The sequence below is a fragment of the Lagenorhynchus albirostris genome, chromosome 2, assembly GCF_949774975.1.
Source record: "Lagenorhynchus albirostris chromosome 2, mLagAlb1.1, whole genome shotgun sequence".
Lineage (NCBI taxonomy): Eukaryota > Metazoa > Chordata > Mammalia > Artiodactyla > Delphinidae > Lagenorhynchus > Lagenorhynchus albirostris.
In genome coordinates, this window is record NC_083096.1 from 56,338,635 (window position 1) to 56,363,702 (window position 25,068).

At 37.7% G+C, this 25,068-nt stretch overlaps 1 protein-coding gene across 1 annotated transcript in view; it reads left to right on the forward strand.

Moving 5' to 3' along the window:
• Positions 1 to 5,340, forward strand: part of TNFSF18 (TNF superfamily member 18) — a 148,001-nt gene extending 142,661 nt beyond the window's left edge. Inside the window, exons 6-7 of the mRNA XM_060133139.1 lie at positions 1,675 to 1,705; positions 3,972 to 5,340. Coding sequence (XP_059989122.1) covers positions 1,675 to 1,705; positions 3,972 to 4,318 — 378 coding nt within the window. The 3' untranslated portion in view covers positions 4,319 to 5,340. The remainder of the gene's footprint in view (positions 1 to 1,674; positions 1,706 to 3,971) is intronic.
• The last annotated feature ends 19,728 nt before the right edge of the window (positions 5,341 to 25,068 follow it).

A 25,068-nucleotide genomic window follows, 5' to 3' on the forward strand; every position in this document is an offset into this window, starting at 1 on the left:
TCGTAACTGAAAAATTACCTCATGAAGAAATATAGATCAAAATGGAAGAATGCATTTTTGAGTGTGCTTACTGTGTTATGACACTAAATTTTAAATTCATTGTTCAATAGTGCAAAGTTCTTTTTTTTTAATTAAAATAATATTGTCCCAAGTTGGGGGCAGGGTGGTGGGATGAACTGGGAGATTAGGATTGACATATATGCACTAATATGTATAAAATAGATAACTAATAAGAACCTGCTATATAAAAAATATAAAATTAAAAAATATACTGTCCCATCACTCCATTCATGATTTTTCTTCCTTCCTTAGACAACTTAAATTCCACGGTCTATAATTAAAATCCTTACCAAGGTGGCCTTTCCTTCGTAGGCTCCTTTGCGGGTTCTTTCTTATTTCCTGACCTCTAAACATTGCAGTGCCCCAGTACTCCTGTCTGTCTTTACCCACTGACTTGATGCTCTTATACAGTCTCATATCTTTAAGCACCACACAGAAGCTGAAGACTCTTATTATCAGAACTCCTTAAATTCCATCCTTACAGATATAACTACCTTCTTGACACTCCTACCTGTATATCTAATAAGCATCACAAACTTGACATGTTTAAAAATGAACTCATGACTCTTTTCCCCCCAATTTACTCCTCTTAAATCTTGCTCATTTCAGTGATTAACAGTTTTATCTTTCTAATTACTCGTGCCCCAAATCTTGGTGTCATCTTTGTCTCTTCTCATTTTCTTATCCATATCCATGTCAGGAACTCCTGTTGGCTCAATTTCCAGTCACTCATCACCATCTCCACGGCTAGCACCTTGGTCAGAGGCACCATGCTTTCTTGCATAGATGATTACACTGATCTCTTAGCTTGTCTCACTGCTTTTGCTCTTGTCACCCTTTAATTTATTCCTAGCATAGCAGCCAGAGAAATCCTATAAAAGGATTTCATAACATGATAATCATGTTTAAGCCTGAAAAGTCTCTTAAGCACTTTGCCACAAGGAAACAAATGAACTTTACATGGTACAAAATGTGTGGGTATACCTTACCTTACTACTAAGTATCTTAAAGCCTTTAGTGTTTAAGTATCTGTATTTATAAAATCAACCACACTGGTGGATTCCTGTAGCATGTAAACTGTGGTATGTTGCAATAGTTTGAAACTGAGATCTCCTCAGGGTATTTCAGTCACTGTATATGATGCATGATTGTCTGAATATTAAATAGTGGAGACATTATCAATCTGAAATGTAAATATTTCTATAGCTTAACTTGTTATTTAAAATAGAAATTCTATTATTTTCTCACATGCCAGTGGACCATCTTGTGAAGTCACTGGGATGCAGAGACTATTATTTATAGAAAATTTCTATAGCCCAAGAGGAGGAGAGTCCAAGATCAAATAGTTGCACTGTGGGTAGAGATTAGGTGGATAAAAGGAGTTCTTAACTTTTTCCTAGAAGACCCAAAAGGTAGCCGGGTAATGAAAGGTAAAGGAAGGCGCCAGCCATCTGTATAGGAAAGCTGAGAGATCCAAAACAAGGGGGAGGGAGGGATTTCTTTATGTGGCTAGGGAAAAGAAGTCGGCTTCAGGAATCAGAGGCTCTAAATAAATCAATCAAGAAAGTTGTGACACTGTCATCATCCCGACCAATTCTTCTTCTTCCCCTACAGACTGCCAGTGGGCCCTGTATAGCGAAGTTTGGTGAGTAACATGTCTCATATACCTCCTTTTTTACTTTCCTTAGCATTTGATGCAAAAGGCAAGCTCCAGAGTTAAGAAAGCATGCATTCTATTTTAGTCATCCCTCAGCTCCTATTTATAACTGCTTATCTTGTGCCAAGCAGTTGTCTAGGAGCTGAGGCTTCAGAGGTAAACCAGATGGACAAGCCCATGCCCTGATGAAGACTACATTCAAGGTCACATCTCTGGGCAGGAATGCATAGCACTCCCATAGGCCTGGGAATCTGAGATCCAGGAATCTACTTTTAATTCTGTGTTTTAATAAGCACAAGTTTCAGATTTCTACAACCTTTCCCTGTGACAGACTCAAAGTCATTCTCATATTTCACATACTGCTAGCGTCCAGTAGAGTGAGTATAGGGTGCGATTTTTGTTTCTAAGTATATAGATGAGAAATGAGAGTTAGGGGAATGGTCACTTCTCTGCTCGTTTCTCTTCTCCTCTTAGCTCCTGAGTCACTTTCCTTTATAGTGACCTGGTACTTGCTTAGAAGACACGCTAAAGTTTACAGTCGTCCTGAGCCTTAGGGCATTTTTTAGAATACATACAAAATTGAAATGAATATATTTTGGGTTGTTTACTGGTTTAAGGTCAAACAAACCCCCATTTTCAGCTGACAGAAGAATATTTCTAGAGTTAACTTCAACTCCTGTTTTCCTATACAGTGCAAACAGCCAGGCTTCCTTGCTTTGTGGAAATTAGGGAGTCTCTTTTTACTTATCTCTGCCTTTGTGATTTGTTTTTGTTTTTCTAGTGAATGGAGTGAAACTCCTCATGATATGTTGAAATTTTCTTTTGATGTGGTAAAAGTTGAGAACCTCAAGTGATGCTCAGATGGTCTTTAAGTGTCCCCCATCACAGAATTAAATATGAGAACCAGTGACACTCCTTCCTGGTGACTTGCCTATGGTCAATTACATGGTCAAGCAGGAAGAAATTTACTGGGCTCTGGGCTCATTGGAGATACAGGGAGACTTTGCTTCTTCCTTTAATGATCTTTCCTTCATTCTCCTTCAGAATCTACCCTCAGAGCCTTATATCTGACATTTATATACAAATAAGAATTTGTCAATATGTTATCTCTTCCAGGGTACTTTTTTTTTTTTATCAAGGTTTCTAATTATGTGACAAAGGCTTTGCCTCCATAACAAAAATTATGGAGAATTAGAGAACAGGCCAGACTAAGTGTTTTGGGAGGTAAAACCACATCCTGGGATTCTGAAATCACACCTCTGTGTAAAACAATTAACATGAGGAAAATATGTAAATTCCACATATTCCTATGAAAATAAACAAGTCTTGACCCTTTCCTCATCCCCTTTGACAGCAATAAACCAGGGATACTTATATTTAAACAGTCAAATAATTTCCATTTATAAACTCATTAATTTACCAGTAGCTATTTTGGGAGGGTTTGGATAAAGATATCCCAAGTGTATCTTGAATGATATATACCCATAAAGTGCCATAATTTAGACACAGTGCACCTAATTCAGGAACACGGTTGTATCATTCAATCAAGATATACTTATTGAGCACATACTGGGTACTACCAGGAATTCTTTTTGGTGCTGAAGATATAGCAATGGACAAAATAGAGAAGTACTTGTTCTCAAAGACATTATATTCAAGTGGGTATAAGATAGACAATAAGCAAATGAACATAGACAATAAGCAAATGAACAATGTATAATAGGCTAGATGGTGACACCTTCTATGAAGAAAACTAAAACAAGGTAAAGGGAGAGAGTGACAGGAGAGCGCTATATTTTATACAGATTGATGAGAAAAATCTCATTGATAAAGTGATACATAGTAAATAGTATTTACACAGAGAAAGGCAAATATGCATCCTGCACTGCCAACTTTGGTCATCACCATCCTGGCGGGTGATTCCTCTCTTCCTTCCTCCTTTCTTCCCTTTCACAAATATCGATCGATAAGAGATGAAGTGCCACCCTAAAACTTAACCCGTGTCCCTATTCTAAATGTATTTCCTTAGAACTCCCCAAGCAAGAGATGCACTTAGGAGTTTCTCTAAAACAAGGAGTAGGTAGATACTTAAAATACTAAAATTGTGGTTGGAGAGAACTAGTATAGACCAGGTAAAGAAACATCCTGTAAGTAGGAAAGAACTATAATCAGGAAGAAGATGAAATAATTAAATAACTATGCTTTCCTTTTTTTTTGCTTTCTCTCCCCCACCTTTCTTGTAAATGTCTTATAGGACCATTACCTTCAAAATGGCAAATGCCCTCTCCTGAGCCTTCTTGTGTGACTAAGACAGCTGATTGGAGGCTGAAAATACTTCAGAGTGGTTTGTATTTAATTTACGGCCAAGTGGCTCCCAATACAGCCTACAAGGGGCGAGCTCCTTTTGAGGCGCTGCTACGTAAGAATGAAGACCCCATACAAGCTCTAACGAACAACTCTACAATCCAGAACGTAGGAGGGGCTTATGAATTCCATGCTGGAGATGTAATAGACTTGATATTCAACGCTGAACATCAGGTTCTAAAAAATAACACATACTGGGGGATCTATTTGCTAGCAAATCCCCAGTTCATCTCCTAGAGACTCGATTTGGTCTCCTCTGTCCTCTTCAGCACATGCAGAGATGCCAGTGGGTAGGATGGAGGAGGAAGAGTCTCAATGCCTACAGTTCATCTGGGCATACAGATCAACACAAACAGAACTCCTCTGCATGTGGATTTTCATTTCTCATGCCTGTCTGAATAAGACTCAGAGGGAGGACCAAAGACATTTGGTACCCTTGACGTTAGGTCAGCAAAGGCACTTTACTAGTTCATGATAAAATGAATACGGGTGGCTAGAGGACAGAATCTTCTCAAAGTGTCTTTGTCTAATCCTTGACTCCCTGGGTGGAAAAAAATGAACTCTTATTCCCATGGGAGCCTTACCTGGTACGAAAAAAGATCTAGGGCAGTAGCCTGGCCTTGTTCTCATACTCTTGGGCCGTGGATTTCTTGACTTCATTCCTCCCATATTCCCATCTTCTGAGACCCTCCTAATAAAAAGTAGTCAGACTTGGAGGGTGGCCACAGATAGGCCAGCAATACACCACTTTAGATTTGATGGCATTAGAGGATAGAGAACACTCTTGAGAACTGTTGGGACAGAGGCAAAGGTGGCATTGGAATGGAACGCACTTTATTCGGGAACTTTCCTTGATTTTATCATACTCAGGACGCAGGGTGCTTTATAAAACTAGCTGGTCAAAAGGGTCATTCTGAACCTTCACATAGGGCTTCAAGAGAACTTGTGTATGTGTCTAAACGTTGTCAGTAGTAAAGAAAGAGTAATCATTACTAATCATAAGATTTACCCCAGAAATTGATATTACCATTACTGTATTTTGTCATGTAATGATTTCATATTTTTAGCTAGCTCTGCACAGTTTGCAAAGTGCTTTCATATATCACATGACAATTCTATGAAGTTAATGGAGCAGGTATTTTTGGCACAGTTTTAACAATGAGAATTTGGAGGCAGATGGAACATAGGTAGCTTGTTTCAACCCACAGAACTAGTGATTAACAAGGGGCCCTGGGCTTACCACTGTATCACACTGTTCTAGCTCTGGAAGTCTATAAAGTTTAGGAGATTTGATTTTTCAGGCGGTCTATTCCCTTTTAGCCCAAGCATAGTTAGAGAGAAGCTACACCAATTCTTTCCTTTCTCAGCAAACTTTTCCTTTCCTTGCCTGGAGCGGGGAGCACAGCGTGTTCAGGACTGACTTCAACCAAATCCCCTTCCTCACTTTGAAGAGCCTGTCTTGGTCAAATGTGTTAACTTCCAAAAAGAATGAATAGCACTCAATTCAATGACAGTCTGCTAAAGTTTTGGACTCTGCAAAATTAACTAGCTGCTTATGGGTTCTTGTTGAAAGGTATGTAATGTGATTACGTGATAACCCAAGTTAAAATATTTATGGATATTTGTAAAAGGCTACACTGTTAATTAATAGTATCACCGTATAAAGCTAATTTAAAAATATTTGTATTGTGAGCAAGAAAAACTGCCTGGGAGCAGACTAAGCCTGAGGCCACGGTGCTTCTTAGTAATTTTTTTTTAAAAGATGTCTGCTGAGTAGCTTAGGCTTGGATGCCTGATTCCTCTGGCATATGTATATTTTCTCAGGAGATTAAAGTTATATGACTTATATTTATGGAAACTTGGTGATATTGATTGTTGTTGAGTTATAAGCAGTAGTGTGCTGGAGTGGACCAGTACTAGTTCATAAGAAGTGATTGTTAAATTTTCACAAATTGTACAATCTGGTTGTTAAATACAGTCATCCTTGAAATTGGCCATGGTGGGACTATTTATACCATGGGAACTGGCAAATGCTACAAATCAGGGCTTTTCTTTTTGGAAAACCCATTCACCAGTACACCACTGCTTGTAAAACTCTCCTTCTTAATAACTCCTCTTGGCTTCTGCGTCATTCCTGGGACAATCAGGGCAGACAAGGGAGAAAGTGAAATTGTCATACTCCTAGCAAAAGCCCCACACATCAGTGATTTCTCAGGGTAAGCAGAGGTCTCTGCAGTTGCAACCAGAAAGACAGCTACCGACAGATGACCTTTAAATTCCCCTAGTGTTGTAATTTCAGGTTTCGCTTTCAATGTATACTGTTTCCTTGTTTCTTCAAATAGTTGTTTACATTTTAAACCTATAATAAAGTATATGTTGGTAAGTCATCTGTAGCTGATTTATCTGTGGGTTATCAGACTAGAGTTTTTGATCCAGAGAATATGAGGGTGCATCAAAGAAATTCTGGCCCATATGAAACACTGCTTTTTAAATTCATTTTTAGAAGTTTTTAAATTGAGGTATAGTTGATTTACAATGTTATATTAGTTTTAGGTATGCAACATAGTGATTCAAAATTTTTATATATTATACTCCATTTAAAGTTATTATAAAATATTGGTTATATTCCCTGTGCTGTACAATATATCCTTGTAGCTTATTTTATACATAGTAGTTTGTACCTTGTAGCTTATTTATTTTATACATAGTAGTTTGTACCTCTTAATCCCCTACCCCTATCTTGCTCCTCCCCCTTCCCTCTCCCCACTGGTAACCAATAGTTTGTTCTCTGTATCTGTGAGTCTGTTTCTGTTTTGTTATATGTTTGCTTTATTTTTTAGATTTTACATGTGAGTGACAACATACAGTATTTGGCTTTCTCTGACATTTCACTAAGCATAATGGTCTATCTACATTGTTTCAAATGGCATTATTTCATCCTTTTTTATGTCAGTAATATTCCATTGTATATCTAAATTACATCTTTATCCACTTATCTGTTGATGGACACTTGAGTCGCTTCCATATCCTGGCTATTGTAAATAATGCTATGAACACTGGGGTGCATGTATGTTTTCAATTAGTGTTTTTGTTTCTTTGGATATATACCCAGGAGAGGGATTGCTGGGTCGTATGGTAGTTCTATTTTTAGTTTTTTTGAGGAACCTCCATACTGTTCTCCATAGTGGCTGCACCAATTTACATTCCCACCAACAGTGTAGGAGGGTTCACTGTTCTGAAAAGTTAGACTTAAGAAAATTGTTAGAAATGAATATAAAACATTTTTTTCAATTTCTTGATAGTCAAGAAAAATTAAAGTAGCATGAGGGAACTAGTTCAATTTTTTTTTTTAAACACACAGTGCTGGGCTCTAAGCAGACTCTGTCTACATATCCACAATGAATGCTCTAGATAGCAAAATGCAGACTCTTCCATTCATTTTATTTTAATCATCTACTGATTTCTATCAGCAGTTAACAGCTTTAAGGAGTTCCACACAATTTGGTTGAGCTGTCGCTCCAAGACACATAGCAGTATTGGTGAATCTCATTATATTGCTTGGGAAAGTAGACTACAGGGTTTATGTGACCTGCTCAAAGAACTCAGAAAGCGTTGGGCAATAGAAAAATGAAAATTCATTTTTTAGGGCCCATTAGATTAAACCAACTTTCTCATTGCTTCAATTGCATAATCAGGGTGGGAATCTCTGTTTTCAGCCTTCAGGGTGATTGTTTCCACCCAGCTTTGGTGTTGTCCAGGGACATCATGTGGGGCAGGGTGGGGGGAGGGTGGAGCAGAGATATTTTTCACACAGGGCCTCAATACAGAGTCTGAGTTGGACTGAGCTGTACTGGTGAATTTAAGTTTCTTAGAATGGAAGATGTAGAGAGCCTCTTCATCTTCCCTACCTGCTTTCAGGTTGAACCTCTTATCTAATGGGCTAGTCTCTGAGAGGAATCTGGTGGCCAGAGACTAGGGTCTGACAGTGTCTGGACCTTGGTTCTTATTGTCTGTTGAATGAACAAACAAATGAATCACAGATATGAGTGTTGGTGTGAATTTAACGTTATCATGTGTACTCTGCATGACAGAATCCAATGGGCAGCCTTCAGGCTCCTTTTTTTTACTGTCTCCCATCCCATCACCTACAGTTCTCAAGTACTGCCCTTCTTCCCCATCAAAACCTGTTCTCCAAACTAATGGTTACCAAGGGCGGCGGGGAGATGTGGGACGAATTGGGAGATGAGGATTGACATATATACACTACTATGTATAAAATAGATAACTAATGAGAACCTATTGTTTAGCACAGGGAACCCTACTCAGTGATCTTTGGTGACCTAAATGGGAAGGAAATCTAAAAAAGAGTAGATATATGTATACATATAACTGATTCACTTTGCTGTACCACAGAAACCAACACAACACTGTAAAGCAACTATACTCCAATAAAAGTTAAAAAAAGCACCCTGTTCTCAGGAACATTGTTAAAGTAATTATGGAAAAGAAAAGAACCTTGTAAATTAACTTGCAAAAGGGTAAATAGTCAATAAACTACCTTGTCTTGCATTTCTAGAACAGGACAAAATCCTATTTGGTTTAAGCCTTGCTGGGCAGATACACCAAGAAGCAACTATCTTTACACTACTAAGACAAAACAATTTGTTCAGTGATCAATAGTGGAGTTTTTCAAACTGAGGCCTATGGACTCTATATCAGATTCACCCAGTACGCTTGGGAAAAAAAAAAAGATCCCCAGGCCCCACTCATATTCCAATGAATAAATGTTTCTAGGAGTGAGGCCTAGGAATCAAAGTTTTAATGAGCTCTGACCCATAGGTGATTCTTATGTACACTACAGTTTAAGAACCACTGCTTCATGGCATACAACTTTGAATCTCAGCTGAATATTTCTCCAAGTATTTAAAGACAATCAAAGCTTCTAAACAAATAAATAAAATTAAAAAAGCAGAACAAAAAACCAAAGTTAGTGTTGTCCATGAGACTTACCATAATCCATCTCTCATCACAAAAGCAAATGGCCTTCTATCTTCTATTTGAGTCTGAAAAACGGTCATGCTCTTCACTTTTCATAACCTAGTGACAACTTTGCCACTTGAATGCTGGCAATCTATGGCATATGAGCCTTGCCACAATCAATATTACATTATTTACCTGTATGCTGTCAACTCTCAAATTTTTATCTCTAGCCCAAGTTGTTCTCCTTTATTTCAGACTTGTAAATCCACTTGTCTAGTCAATAATTTCACATTGGAGGTACAATGGACATCTTAAATTCAACTTTCCCAAAATGAATCTTTTAATGTTTCCTCAAGCCAGCTTTTCTTGACACCTTCCTCATTTCAATCATATTGCATGAACCAAAAACCTTTGAGCCATAGAGTCATTCTTGACTTCTGTTTTCACCCATTTAAGGAAATCATATTGTCTTTACCTTCAAAGAGAATCTGACCTCTTTTCTGCTATGGCTCTTGTTTGTGGACCAAGATTATTTCAATAGCTTCATAACTAGTTAACTCTGTTTCTACTTTTGAAGTCAGACATACTTTTTCAAAATCCCAGTTTTGCTGTTTATCACTTATTTGGGTCTTGGACAAATTACTTGCCCTCTCTGAGACTCAGTTTCTTGTTTGTTTTGTTTATCCAATGTCTGATGCATAGTTGGAGCTTAATATTTGTTGAATCCAGGAATAAAATAAGTTTAAAATACCAATTAATATATGAAAGGTTTCTGATACATAGTGATACTAAAATGGTGGCTGCCATTGATTTCATTTTTATTAAAGAGTTGGATTTATTCCTAGGTTTTTAAACTGCCACTTCTCAAGTTGACCTGTTAATTTAACATCTATCTTATTCTCTTTCCTCCCCAAGAAAAGGTAAGGCCCAAGATAAAAGTACTTTATTTACTCAATGCTGTATCACCAGCACCTAAAATAGTGCTTGGAATTGAAAGAACGCAACAAATATTGAAATGAATGAACAAAAAAGATGGGATGCTGGTTCTTGGTTAGAATGACCAGCAAGATATGAGATACATATGTTGCAAACAACCTCTCAAAATAGTCTAATGTCCATTCCTCTAGGTTTTTAAAAACTCTAAGTAAAACAATGCATGGAAACTTCTAAGTATTTATGTATATAACAAGTGCTGCATAAAACTGGCTACCACAGTAAGAAAGAGAAGCAAAATGACATGTGACTGGTCATCTCTGCTTGGTCCACAATATGCAAAGAACCTGGTTTATGTGGCTTGTGTAGCTCCCATGCCCCGAGGGATGCTTGTTGCCCAGATGGCAGTCATGGGCGATTACCTCCATGATTACCATGCTAACTGGAGAGCAAGGGCTGTGACTGCTGTGTCCCCAGCTCTATTGCTAGCCTGGCACATAATCAATGAACACAGATTGCTTGTTGAGTAAGTGCTTGCTGATGTGTCTTGTTATTAAGCAATTAGAGGGTCTGATGCCACCATACCTCCTCAGGTGTGTCCCCTTAGCTTCCTAAGAATCTAGGGGTAGGGGATTAAGAGGTACAAACTCTTATCTATAAAATAATCTACAAGGATGTATTGTATAGCACAGGGAACATAGCCAATATTTTATAATAACTATACATGGAGCATAACTTTCAAAAATTGTGAATCACTGTGCTATATACCTATAACTTATTTAATATTGTACATCAACTATACTTCAATAAAAAATTTTAAAAAAACTGGCTACCACATACCACCATCAGCATCATGAAAGTCATTTCATTATCCTTGTTTTCCTAGGAAGCAGTATTCTAGAGCACATTAGCTTGCTTTACTATAGTAATGCTTTCACCAAATTTTAAGGTAAGCTTGTGCCTTTGGCCTTTATTAAATATATTTATTAGAAACAGCCATGTGTATCTTCTCAAAAAATGGCTCTTAGAACCATGTTTTTTATGTTACGTATCATCCTTTGTGGCAAACACGTTCAGGAAAACTGATCTCTCATGAACTTGAAGCCATATCTCTATGGGAATTTTTTCCCACATATTTCTATTGAGCAATAAAGAGTTCAGTAATATGTGAGATTTTAGAATCCACACATTTTTCCTCTGCAAAGGCATTATAAATCTCTAGAACCTTGATTTGTTATTAACTACTTCACACGAATATTTTTGGAAACATGAACTGTGGTTTCTGGGCACAGACATTGACAGATGCCACCTTAAGTGGTGAGTTGCTTCCTCAACAAGGCTTTTCAGAGTGGTTATTTCAGAGTGGTGAAATTACCATGTCTGAAGTCCAGGATCCAGGTTTTTAGGTCTAGAAACTGAATTTTAACAAAGTCTTAGAGTTTATACATCTCTCAGGGACTGCATAACCAAACTCATAAGAGAGTAAGATTTAAACTAAGGTAGAAGTTTATTGGTTAGCACGTTCTCTTCCTGAAGGAAGCATTGTGTGGTAATTCAAATTATAACCAGAAGGTTATTGGCAGGCATGGAATCCAAGTCAGGGTGGTTAGGTAGGGGATTCAAATGAATAATGGCCTAAGATACAAAATGCCTCTTTTACTTATTGAACAAATATTTCCTGAGGCCAAGTATATCTCAGAAATTATACCAGAGGGGAAACTAAATGAAAAGATATAATGCCTGTCCTCAAGCAGTTTAGAATTTAGCTGAGAAACATGTATGTAAACAAATGATCAGAGGACTGTATATATGATAATTAATGTGAGTAAATTAGTCCATGGAAGAGATGAAGGAGAACCTGAACAAGGACAATGGCATTGGTGATGAGACTGAGAGAAAAATTTATGACATAGACTCACCAGACTGTAGTGATTGTGGTAGGTACCACCGGGGTTTCTGCCAAAGTCATAATGGTTTCCTTATCAGACTTCCTTAACCACAGGGGTGGGTTTCAGCAGCCTCATTTTCACCATGTGAGCCCATTCTCTTAGCCAGTGTTGACTTCTCTGGAATTAACTGCCCTGGCATGATCTCTTGACTGGAGAAGATAAAAATTTGACAGCTATGTGATAGCCCATCTTCCTCCTATAGAGTGGACTGAGAAGCAGAGAGACCCAATCTGGCTGAGACAGAAGAATGAAAGTACGCAGAGAGAAGCAGAAATGAAAAATGGAAAGAAACTCCACTGAACTGCTCTTGACCCATAAGGCCCAGCTATGTTCTTACCCCTGGATTCTGTAAGAATCACTGCAGCTCTATGACAAATTCCCTTTTACTTTTCCCCACTCAGCTACCTTAAGTTTTCTTCTCCTAATTGAAATCAGAGTCTTAACTAGTAAAGCGATCAATTTAAGGTGAGGGATAAAGAAGAAGGAAGGACCTTGCTTGACAAAGTGAGGAAGATGGTGATGCTTTCATGGTAGGGGATATGGAAGGAGGAACTAGAGAAAGTTTGGGATGGATGAGATAATGAGTTCAGTTTTATAAATGTATGATTTGAGATGTCTGTAGAATATCCCAGTGGGCATTACTAGTATATAGCTGGAACTCAGGAAGAGTCACATGAGATGGGATTAATATTTGAAAGTCAACAGCCTTTAGAGTAAAGTCAATGATGTGGATAAAATAACTATAGAGAGGGTTTAGAGAGGGAGCAAATGACTGAGACCCAGTGAGCACCAACAGTTGAAGACAGGCATAGCAAAGGAATCCTATAGAGTAACAGCCAGAGACAAAGGAGGTCAACTGGAAGAGAAGCAGGCCTAAAAGACTGAGAATGAGGGTGGGGTCAGTGATGTTAGAGGCTGCAAGAAGTCAAATACTACGAGGATTGATAATTGCTCATTAGACTCCACTGGTAAGTAGTTGCTGGTGTCGTAGTTGCTGGTGTCATCAGCAAGGTCATTTTCAATGGCATAATGGGAGAAGAATCCAGATTTCAAGGACTGAAGAACAAATGGGAAGAATAGCGCCAGATGAGGAGTTAATGGAACCTGAAACAATATGTTATACTACTTTTTGTAGAAACTTGTTTGTGAAGAAAAAAGAGCTGTGGAATGGTAGAGGGTGGGTAATCTCAGGGCAAAGGGAAAGAAAGAGGCATCTATCTGGTAAGCAGACTACATGTTAATGTTGGTCAGTCAGGGTACCCTCTTCCCAGCAGCAGCAAGCCTTGTGCAATAAAATGAGCTGGGCAAATCCAATGCCCTTTCGTAGGAATTTGATCTAGAACATACAAGGAAAAAGTACCATTTAGCAGTGGAGAAGTTAAATGATGCCATGGAACTGTTGACAGGAAGAATAGAGCTAATGTAAAAGGAAAAGCAGGTGCTGCCATGAACAGGAGGGAGGGAGGGAGGGAGGGAGAGACCATGAAACTTGTTGGAAAGAAAAAGTTGAAAACAGTCAATGCCCAGAGATGCTTCAGTTTCTGATATAATTTCAGTTCCTGTTCTAGGCCTTGTAAATCATTTTAACAAACCATTTTTTCTCCTTGAGTTAGTGTAAGTGGATCTGTTTCCTTTCAACAAAGTAAGGTCCATCAACTAAGTTGTCTTTTCAAGATGTTTTTAAAAACATTTGTTATTTTCTAGGCTGTATCACAGGGGAGGCAAATGAGTACTGTGGTTCAGAGATGGGTTTAGATTTAGATAGACCTGAATTTAAATCCTCACTCTGCTACTTACACTTTGTGTGAGCTTGAGCACTTTGCGTAACTTCTCTGGGTCCAGGTGTTCTCATCTGTAAAGAAATAATAATTATTTCTACTGCATAGTATAATTTAAGGATTAAAATAAAAGAATGCACACACACAAAAAACTCACCTCAGTGTCTGGCAATAGAAAGTTAAATAGATGCCAATTATTTTTGTGTTATTATCAGTTTATAATTAGTTTTGTTAGGCAGCCTTTCTCTATCTTAAATATCTTTTTTAGTTTCAGTGAGTTCCTTCTAGCAACTAAGTACATATTCAGCTTCTTCAGACTTTATATATTTGCATATTGATATGTGAATGCTGCTTGGAATAATGAATATTGAAAAGCTTTAATCTCTGTGGCTTATTCTTACTAGCTGCCTTGTCTTAGATCTTCTCTAGAAACATAGTTAAATGGAGAATACACATTATTTAAATACATTTTATTTAAATTGCAAACATAATAGTGATTTTATTGTATATAAAGATCTAATTCATTCACTAATTCATTCATTTATTCCACAAATATATGTCAAGGTTCTTCTAGGTACAAAGTGCAGTTAGGTGCTATAGACAATGTGAAACTTTGTAAGACATTGTGATTTAAGAAGCTATATCTAGTAAGAGAGATAGATGGATTCACAGAATTATAGAGCTAAAAGGTACCTCGTACAAAGATAATCAATCCCCAATCTGTCATTTACAAATGGGGAAGCTGAGACACAGTGAGGTTAAGAAGTAATTCAGGAATTCAAATCTGGATTGTCCAAATCCCAGCCCAGTTCTTTTTTCAATTAGATCATCCAATACAATAACGAATGAAGCAAGTGCTATGATAAGCATAGGGCTATAATAAAGGATAACACATTCTAGCCAAATGAGAGAAGGGGGAAGAATTTTAATTCATGTGTGATGAAAGAGTAGGAGGCAGGCCTACAGGCAGAGGGTGAAGTGTGAGCAAAGGCACAGGGTGCGGAAGACAGTGTGTGTGGTCCCCTGCTGGTGAAGGTGATAGGTGCAGATAAGAGACGGGAGCTGACACTGAACAAAAAGGAAACCACATCCCAAGCAGCTGTAGTGCTATTTCAAGGAATCTCTGCTTTACTATTTAGGGGCTTTTTGTTTTTTTATTTTAGAAATTTATGGCTTGATGGGACCTTTTTCAGAGAAGGTAGCTAAGCTAGTTCAGGTAGCATGGTGAAAGGTGGGTGGGAGGGGCAGAGCAAGACCACCTAAAAGGCTAATGAGATAGCCCCAGTGAGGCGTGATCTATAGTGGCAGAAGCAACAGAGAGGAGAGGAGCTCAGACAGAAAAGCAATAGTAAGAAAACATGGATCTTGAAGAAGAAGACATGATTATAAGAACAATGATTTTAGTTATGACTGAAACAACCATCTCAGTATTTTAGATACTCCGTTTTAGCAACAAATGGATAGAATTATTTTCACTAAAATAATCAGATGCACTTTGAAATTTTGGTAGTTTAAATAACATAACAAAATATTTCGTCAAGCCTTCCTACTAAAACCTGGAATCAGACAAGGATGTCCATTCGCACCACTTCTATTCAGCATAGCATTGGTAGTCCTAGCTAGCAATCAGGCAAGAAAAAGAAATAAAAGTCATCCAAATTGGAAGGGAAGAGGTAAAATGGTGATTATATGCAGATGACATGATACTGTATACAGAAAACCCTAAAGACTCCTCACAAAAACTACTAGTACTGATAAACGAATTCAGCAAGGTAGCAGGATACAAGATTAACATACAGAAATCTGTTGCATTTCTTTACACTAACAATAAAAATATCAGAAAGGGAAAGTAAAAAAACAATTTCTTGTAAAATCACATTAAAAAATATCTAGCAATAATCCTGACCAAGGAGGTGAAAGAACTATATGCTGGGAACTATAAAACATGAAAAAAGGAAACTGAAGATGATTCAAAGAAATGTAAAGATATCCCATGCTCTTGGATTGGAAGAATGATGCCATTCTGACTGGTGTGAGGTTGTACCTCATTGTAGTTTTGATTTGCATTTCTCTAATAATTAGTGATGTTAAGCATCTTCTCATGTGCTGGTTGGCCATCTCTATGTCTTTTTGAAGAAATGTCTATTTAAGTCTTCTGCCCGTTTTTTGATTGGGTTGTTTGTGTTTGTTTGTTATTAAGTTGTATAAGCTGTTTGTGTATTTTTGAAATTAAGCCCTTGTTGGTCACATAATTTGCTAATGTTTTCTCCCAGTCCGTAGGTTGTCTTTTCATTTTGTTTATGGTTTCCTTTGCTGTGAAAAAGCTTGTAAGTTTGATTAGGTCCCATTTGTTTATTTTTGCTTTTATTTCTATTGCCTTGGGAGACTGCCCTAAGAAAACATTGGTATGATTTATGTCAGAGAATGTTTTGCCTATGTTCTCTTCTAGGGGTTTTATGGTGTTGTGTCTTTTATTTACGTCTTTAAGCCAGTTTGAGTTTATTTTTGTGTATGGTGTGAGGGAGTGTTGTAATTTCATTGATTTACATGTGGCTGTCCAGTCTTCCCAATACCAATTGAAGAGATTGTCTTTTCTCCATTGTATATTCTTGCCTTCTTTAATGAAGATTAATTGGCTGTAGGTGTGTGGATTTATTCCTAGGCTGTCTGTTCTGTTCCATTGATCCATATGTCTGTTTTTGTGCCAATACCACACTGTTTTGACTACTGTAGGTTTGTAGTATTGTCTGAAGTCTGGGAGGGTTATGCTTCCAGCTTTGTTCTTTTTCCTCAGGATTACTCTGGCAATTCTTTTACAGTTCCCTAAAATTTATTAATTCCATAAATTTTATGGTTCTGTATAAATTTTAGGAATATTTCTTCTAGTACTCTGAAAAATGTCATGGGTAATTTGACAGAGATTGCATTAAATCTGTAGATTGCTTTGGGTAGTATGGCCATTTTAACAATATTAATTCTTCCAATCCAAGAGCATGGGATATCTTTACATTTCTTTGAATCATCTTCAGTTTCCTTTTTTCATGTTTTATAGTTCCCAGCATATAATTCTTTCACCTCCTTGGTCAGGATTATTCCTAGATATTTTTTAATGTGATTTTAAAAGAAATTGTTTTTTTACATTCCCTTTCTGATATTTTTATTGCTAGTGTAAAGAAATGTAACAGATTTCTGTATGTTAATCTTGTATCCTGCTACCTTGCTGAATTCATTTATCAGTACTAGTAGTTTTTGTGAGGAGTCTTTAGGGCTTTCTGTATACAGTATCATGTCATCTGCATATAATCACCATATAGTTCACCAAAATCAACTATATTTCAATAAAAATTTTACAAAAGTATTTCTTCAAAATCATTTAACAAGCCTGACACCTGGCCAGAGCACCAAGACCCTGTGAGCAACACGGCAGAATTTACTGGGTACAGTGAAAGCAGTGCTCAGAGGGAAATGGGCAGTTGTAAACACCTTGGATGAGCTCAACCATAGACTGGTCACAGCTGAGGAAAGAGTCAATGAGCTTGAATACAGGTCAGAATTTCCCAAACTGTAGAGGACCAGTGGTAACAACTATCCAAAAACCAGCAGACTACTCCCGGACACCAGCAAGCATTTATTTATTCCTTTACCGCGGGGTCACCTGCAGGCATAGCAAAGATCAATAAAACTAAAAGCTGGTTCTTTGACAAGAACCAAATAAACAAAATTGATAAACAAAATTGATAAACAATTAACCAGACTCATCAAGAAAAAAAGGGAGAAGACTCAAATCAACAGAATTAGAAATGAAAAAGGAAAAGTAACAACTGACACTCCAGAAATACAAAGGATCATGAGAGATTACTACAAGCAACTATATGCCAATAAAATGGACAACCTGGAAGAAATGGACAAATTCTTAGAAAAGCACAACCTCCCGAGACTAAACCAGGAAGAAATAGAAAATATAAACAGATCAATCACAAGCACTGAATTTGAAAGTGTGGTTAAAAATCTTCCAACAAAGAAAAGCCCAGGACCAGATGGCTTCACAGGCGAATTCTAGCAAACATTTAGACAGGAGCTAACACCTATAGTGTTAAACTCTTCCAAAATATAGCACAGGCAGGAACACTCCCAAACTCATTCTTCAAGGCCACCATCACCCTGATACCAAAACCAGACAAAGGTGTCACAAAAAAAGAAAACTACAGGCCAATATCACTGATGAACATAGAAGCAAAAATCCTCAACAAAAGACTAGCAAACAGAATCCAACAGCACATTAAAAGGATCATACACCATGATCAAGTGGGGTTTATCCAAGGAATGCAAGGATTCTTCAATATATGCCAATCAATTGATGTGATATACCATATTAACAAATTGAAGGATAAAAACCATATGATCATCTCAATAGGTGCAGAAAAAGCTTTCGACAAAATTCAACACCCATTTATGATAAAAATCCTCCAGAAAGTAGGCATAGAGGGAACTTACCTCAACATAACAAAGGCCATATATGACAAACCCACAGCCAACATCATTCTCAATGATGAAAAACTGAAACCATTTCCACTAAGATCAGGAACAAGACAAGGTTGTCCACACTCACCACTATTATTAAACATAGTTTTGGAAGTTTTAGCCAGAGCAATCAGAGAAGAAAAAGAAATAAAAGGAATCCAAATCAGAAAAGAAGACGTAAAACCATCATTGTTTGCAGATGACATGATACTATACACAGAGAATCCTAAAGATGCTACCAGAAAACTATTAGAGCTAAGCAATGAATTTTGTAAAGTAGCAGGATACAAAATTAACGCACAGAAATTTCTTGCGTTCCTATACACTAATGATGAAAAATATGAAAGAGAAATTAAGGAAACACTCCCATTTACCACTGCAACAAAAAGAATAAAATACCTAGGAATAAACCTACCTAAGGCAACAAAAGACCTGTATGCAGAAAACTGTAAGACACTGATGTAGGAAATTAAAGATGATACCAACAGATGGAGAGATATACTATGTTCTTGGATTGGAAGAATCAACATTGTGAAAATGACTATACTACCCAAAGCAATCTACAGATTCAATGCAATCCCTATCAAACTACCAATGGCATTTTTCACAGAGCTAGAATAAAAATGTCGCAATTTGTAGGGAAACACAAAAGACCCTGAATAGCCAAAGCAATCTTGAGAAAGAAAAATGGAGCTGGAGGAATCAGGCTCCCTGACTTCAGACTATACTACAAAACTACAGTAATCAAGATAGTATGGTACTGGCACAAAAACAGAAATATAGATCAATGGAACAGGATAGAAAGTCCAGAGATAAACCCATGCACATATGGTCACCTTATCTTTCACAAAGGAGGCAAGAATATACGATGGAGAAAAGACAACCTCTTCAATAAGTGGTGCTGGGAAAACTGGACAGCTACATGTAAAAGAATGAAATTAGAACACTCCCTAACACCATACGCACAAGTAAACTCAAAATGGATTAAATACCTAAATGCAAGGCCAGACACTATAAAACTCTTACAGGAAAACAGAGGCAGAACACTCTATGACATAAATCATAGCAATATCCCTTTTGATCCACCTCCTAGAGAAATGGAAATAAAAACAAAAATAAACAAATGGGATATAATGAAACTTAAAAGCTTTTGCACAGCAAAGTTAACCATAAAGAAGATGAAAAGACAGCCCTCAGAATGGGAGAAAATATTTGCAAATGAAGTAACTGACAAAGGATTTATCTCCAAAATATACAAGCAGCCCATGTAGCTCAATATCATAAAAACAAACAACCCAATCCAAAAATGGGCAGAAGACCTAAATCGACATTTTTCCAAAGAAGATATACAGACTGCCAACAAACACATGAAAGAATGCTCAACATCACTAATCACTAGAGAAATGCAAATCAAAACTACAATGAGGTATCACCTCACACCAGTCAGAATGGTCATCATCAAAAAATCTACAAGCAATAAATTCTGGAGAGGGTGTGGAGAAAAGGGAACCCTCTTGCACTGTTGGTTGGAATGTAAATTGATACAGCCACTATGGAGAACTGTATGTAGGTTCCTTAAAAAACTAAAAATAGAACTACCATATGACCCAGCAATCCCACTACTTGGCATATACCCTGAGAAAACCATAATTCAAAAAGAGTCATGTAGTGGTATGGACTTACACATACTACCAAATGTAAAATAGACAGCTAGTGGGAAGCAGCCACATAGCACAGGGAGATCAGCTCAGTGCTTTGTGACCACCTAGAGGCATGGGAATAGGGAGGGTGGGAGGGAGACGTAAGAGGGAGGAGATATGGGTATATATGTAGTATAGCTGATCACTTTGTTATAAAGCAGAAACTAACAAACCATTGTGAAGCCATTTTACTCCAATAAAGTTGTTTAAAAAAAAAAAAGTCATGTACCACAATGTTCATTGCAGCACTATTTACAATATCCAGGACATGGAAGCAATGTAAGTGTCCATCAACAGACGAATAGATAAAGAAGATGTGGCACATATATACAATGTGCCAATTGAATATTACTCAGCCATAAAAAGAAATGAAATTGAGTTATTTGTAGTGAGGTGGATGGACCTAGAGTCTGTCATACAGAGTGAAGTAAGTCAGAAAGAGAAAAACAAATGCCGTATGCTAACAAATACATATGGAATCTAAAAAAAAAAAAAAAAAAAAGATTCTGAAGAACCGAGAGGTAGGACAGGAATAAAGATGCAGATGTAGGGACTTCCCTGGTGGCGCAGTGGTTGGGAGTCCGCCTGCCGATGCAGGGGACGTGGGTTCGTGCCCCGGTCCGGGAGGATCCCCCGTGCCGCTGAGCGGCTGGGCCCATGGGCCATGGCCGCTGGGCCTGCGCGTCTCGAACCTGTGCTCCGCGTCGGGAGAGGCCACAGCGGTTAAGAGGCCCGCGTATCGCAAAGAAAAAAAAAGATGCAGATGTAGAGAATGGCCTGAGGACACAGGGAGGGGGAAGGGTAAGCTGGGACGAAGTGAGAGAATGGCTTTGACATATATACACTACGAAATGTAAAATAGGTGGGTAGAGGGAAGCAGCCACCTAGCACAGGGAAATCAGGTCGGTGCTTTGTGACCACCTAGGGGGTGGGATATGGAGGGTAGGAGGTAGACGCAAGAGCGAGGGGATATGGCGATATACGTATAGCTGATTCACTTTGTTGTACATTCTAAAGCTATTATACTCTAATAAAGATTTTAAACCAAAATAAAAGCAGATACGGGAAAAAAAAGATCCACTCTCTAAGAAACTTTCAAATGTGCAATACAATATTATTAACTATAGTCACCATGCTTTATATTACTACTTCCTTAATCTGCAATGAGTTCATGACATCTTTAAGTCCTCCCTCTTTACCCAACCTTTCCCCTCTGCCTTCAAAGATATTTAAAAATTTCTACCTAGAAAAAACTCCCTTTGACCCTGCTACCAAGGCTAGCAATAGAGGAACTGAACTTTTTCAAACCATAGTCTACATGTACTTTGCCTCTATTTCCTTGTATTTCAATCATACATGGAGCTTGTGTTACACCTCTAACATCAAACTGAAAGTTAATGTCATCCATGATGTCTCAAATGACCTACTGTCAGTTCTCTTATTCTTTCGCTCCTTTATAGGATTAGTGTGATTGACTATATTCCTAAAACTCTCCCTGGCCTTTGACCTTCAAAATATCTTACTATCCTAGATTTTCCATGCTGCCCTCGTTTTTGTCTTGTCATTTCTCTTAAAATAAATTACAAGGTCCAATATGAGATTGGTTCTTTGTCTAACTCTCTAGCCTCATCTCTTTTCCATCTTGCATTTTATACTCATCATGCCAAATCTTTTTTTTTTTTTTTTTTTTTGGTTTCTTGATAAGTTCTATTTGTCTTTGCTTGACTCTGTTCCTTGGGACATGATGTTCTATCCCACAGGAGTACTCAACCCACTTCCCCTTCATCTAGCTAACTCCTTACTCATCCCTTACACATCAGCTAAAACGTAAGTTCCTTAAGGAGGCCTTCTCCAAACTTTCAAGTAGGGCTCTCTGCTCTTTAATCTCAAAGATCCATGTCACAACATTTATATTATTTTATTGTTATTATCTCAACTGTCAGTCACTTCCATTAAGCTATAGGATTTGTAAAGATTTGGTCTATTGCTATATACTACCAGTGCTTGGCACATGTGATTATTCACTAGTAGTTGTTGAATGAATAGATGAATAAACGGATGAGTGGATATTCTCCATCATCTCTACTGATTACTCCTCTTCTTTTTCTCCTCTCATGTATAAAAATTGAGCTAGTTATGTCTCCTATAACTATTTCACAATATTGTGAGGATTAAATGAGGTAAGGTATATAAAATAACTTATTTATAAATTACAAAGAGATATGCTAGGATGTCACTTGCTATTATTACTGTTCCCTTATTAACAAGGCAGTCTATCATCTGTGGTGAAGAATGCCTTCAGAAATATTTATATTAGGACAGATGTTGTTTAAGGGTACAAACCTGCAACAAGTAGTGAATAAGCCTTAGGTGTCTAATGCACAGTATAGTGAATATAGACAATATTGTATTATAATCATCAAACTCACTAAGAGACTAGAACTTAATTATTCCAATCACCAAAAAGAAAGGATAAATATGTAACATGATAGAGGTGTTAACTGTTGCTACAATGCTAATCATATTACAGTATATAAATGTATCAAATTGCAATGTTATATGTAAAGTATATTTCAATAAAAAATATTTGTATTGGAATTCTCAGGGAGTTCTGAGATTGGACAAATTTGTGTTATTTTGATTAGCCGAAGATTCAAGAAGATTTGATTGACAGTTATGAAATCACTGACATCCTTGTGGAGGGTTCTCAGGATAATTTGAGATTTGCACTCTGCATTCTTAATTCCGGTCACAGAAAAATTTTAACAAAATAATTCCTACCTAAAGTTATCCTACCCTGAAAGTAAATCCCTATTAAACAATGTCATTCCTTGTACAATAGGATCATCTTTCTGAATTTTGTTTTTGATTCCAGAAAGTCATCCAAGTTCTTTATTAATTAGTTTATCATGGAAACACAGAGAGACGGTTTTGAGAAGTTACCAAATAGGAAAGGGTTTTTATTTCCTTGCATTCACCTACTGTTTGGGGGCAACTCTTGTAGTGCTTTTAGATCTTCTCTGACAGTAGAGTAGCAATGAATACTATTTTTCAGAGATTATTATGGGTAAAGCCTAAATCCAAGAAGGAAGTAATTTGCCTAACGTTCTCCAGCCAGTGCAGTCTCAGAATTAGAAACAGAAATAAGATAACAATTTCTTGATACTCACTTCAAGAAGTTCATCACAAAGCTGTTTTCATGGGTTACACTGATCACAACGCATTGCAAAATACTATCCAAGTATTGGTATTGAACTTTGATCTGATCACACAACATTTAAGGAATGAATATTCTTTAATAACCTAAATGCAAAAAGAACTTGAAAAAGAATAGATACATGTACATGTAAAAAATAATCAACTATATGAAGCCCTGGAAATTTCCTTGTTTTACAGTGGTCTGGTTTGTACTAGTGTTTTACTGAAAAGGAAGCAGCAAAGAAAGAGGAAACAAATGCAAGCCACTGTCATGTTGTCATGGAGTGTGTCTGGGTTCATTTGAACTCGGGCAAGTCAGCAGCCCTGGCCCTCATGCACTGCTTCCTGCATGGCACACAGGATGTTCAGCATCCATCCACATGTGGCCATGGATGAAACAGCCATGTTGACATTCCTGAGGTGGGGTAAGAGTCTCTGTTTCAGGGTGGAGGCTCCAAATTCAGGGTACAGAGAGAATGTGTCCAGAAGTCCAGGTGACCGACATACCCTCTGGAGCTAGACAAGAAGAACAACTAATAATAACTAATATCTACTGAACACTGAGTGTACCAGTAGCTCTTTTATGTACTTATGTGGATCATCTCATTTAATCTTCCTAACAAATCCATGCCAAATAAAGAAACTGAGATGTGGAAACGATAAGATACTTGCTCAAGTTCACAGAAGAAATAAGTAGCAAAGGCAGGCTGCAAGCTCAGGTAGTTGACTTTGAGGCTGAACGCTCCATCATTCTGCTGTATTAGCTCACTCATCGATGCAGATCATAAGCCTTGGTTAAGGCACGGAATTCTTTCATGATACCATGTTAGTGGGAAGAGAGTTATTGCCTAGACTGAGGGTAACCATTATGATGCCTGGTAATTGAAATAAAAATCACAAATGAAGGTTTCATTTAATCAAGTATTTTGAGTACCACATAACCAACCTCTGGGAGAAACTGAAAAAGAATGGGAACTGGGCTTGGCCTGAAGGAGCTTGCAATCAGAAGGTGTTACAAGTGACATCAAAGAGGCAGAAATATCTTTTGGAAACCTGTCATTGAGAAGCATGGAAATGGAGTTCCCCCATGATTTCTTTTTTTAAATAAATTTTAATAAATCTATTTATTTTACTTATTTTATTTTTGGCTGCATTGGGTCTTTGTTGCTGCGTACGGGTTTTCTCTAGTTGTGGTCAGTGGGGGCTACTCTTGTTGCCGTGTCTGGGCTTCTCATGGTGGTAGCTTCTGTTGTTGCGGAGCATGGGCTCTTGGTGCGCGGGCTTCAGTAGTTGTGGCATGCGGGCTCAGTAGTTGTGGCTCATGGGCTCAGTAGTTGTGGCTCGTGGGCTCTAGAGTGCAGGCTCAGTAGTTGTGGCACATGGGCTTAGTTGCTCCATGGCATGTGGGATCTTCCCGGACTAGGGCTCAAACCTGTGTCCTCTGCATTGGCAGGTGGATTCTTAACCACTGCGCCACCAGGGAAGCCCATTCCTACATGATTTCTGACTCTGAGGCTTCCCCTTATGGTGTTAACACCAGAGTTTTTGAGGAAGAACATCTGTTTTCTATTTTTTTTTTTTTTTCTGAAGTTCTAGGACAACTTCTTAGCCTTTTGGGTCTCAATGACACAGTCATTCCATGACACAGAAGATATATTCTAGTGAGGGAAATAAAACCAGATGAGAAACCTCCCCATAACTCCCCTGTGTATAGTTTGTTTTGTCACTTTTTCTTTGGCTGCTTTAGGCAAAGTGGTAATAAATTCTACTAGTTCTTTTCTTTTAGGGAATCCAGAAAACATTATGTTTGAGAAATTTTCACTTAAGATAAGGATGTGAAACAGACCTGCAGAATGAGAGACTCCATCTAAAACAATCCACCAATCATTACTTTCAAGTGCTTAGGACAAGTTCAACGCAATACAAGG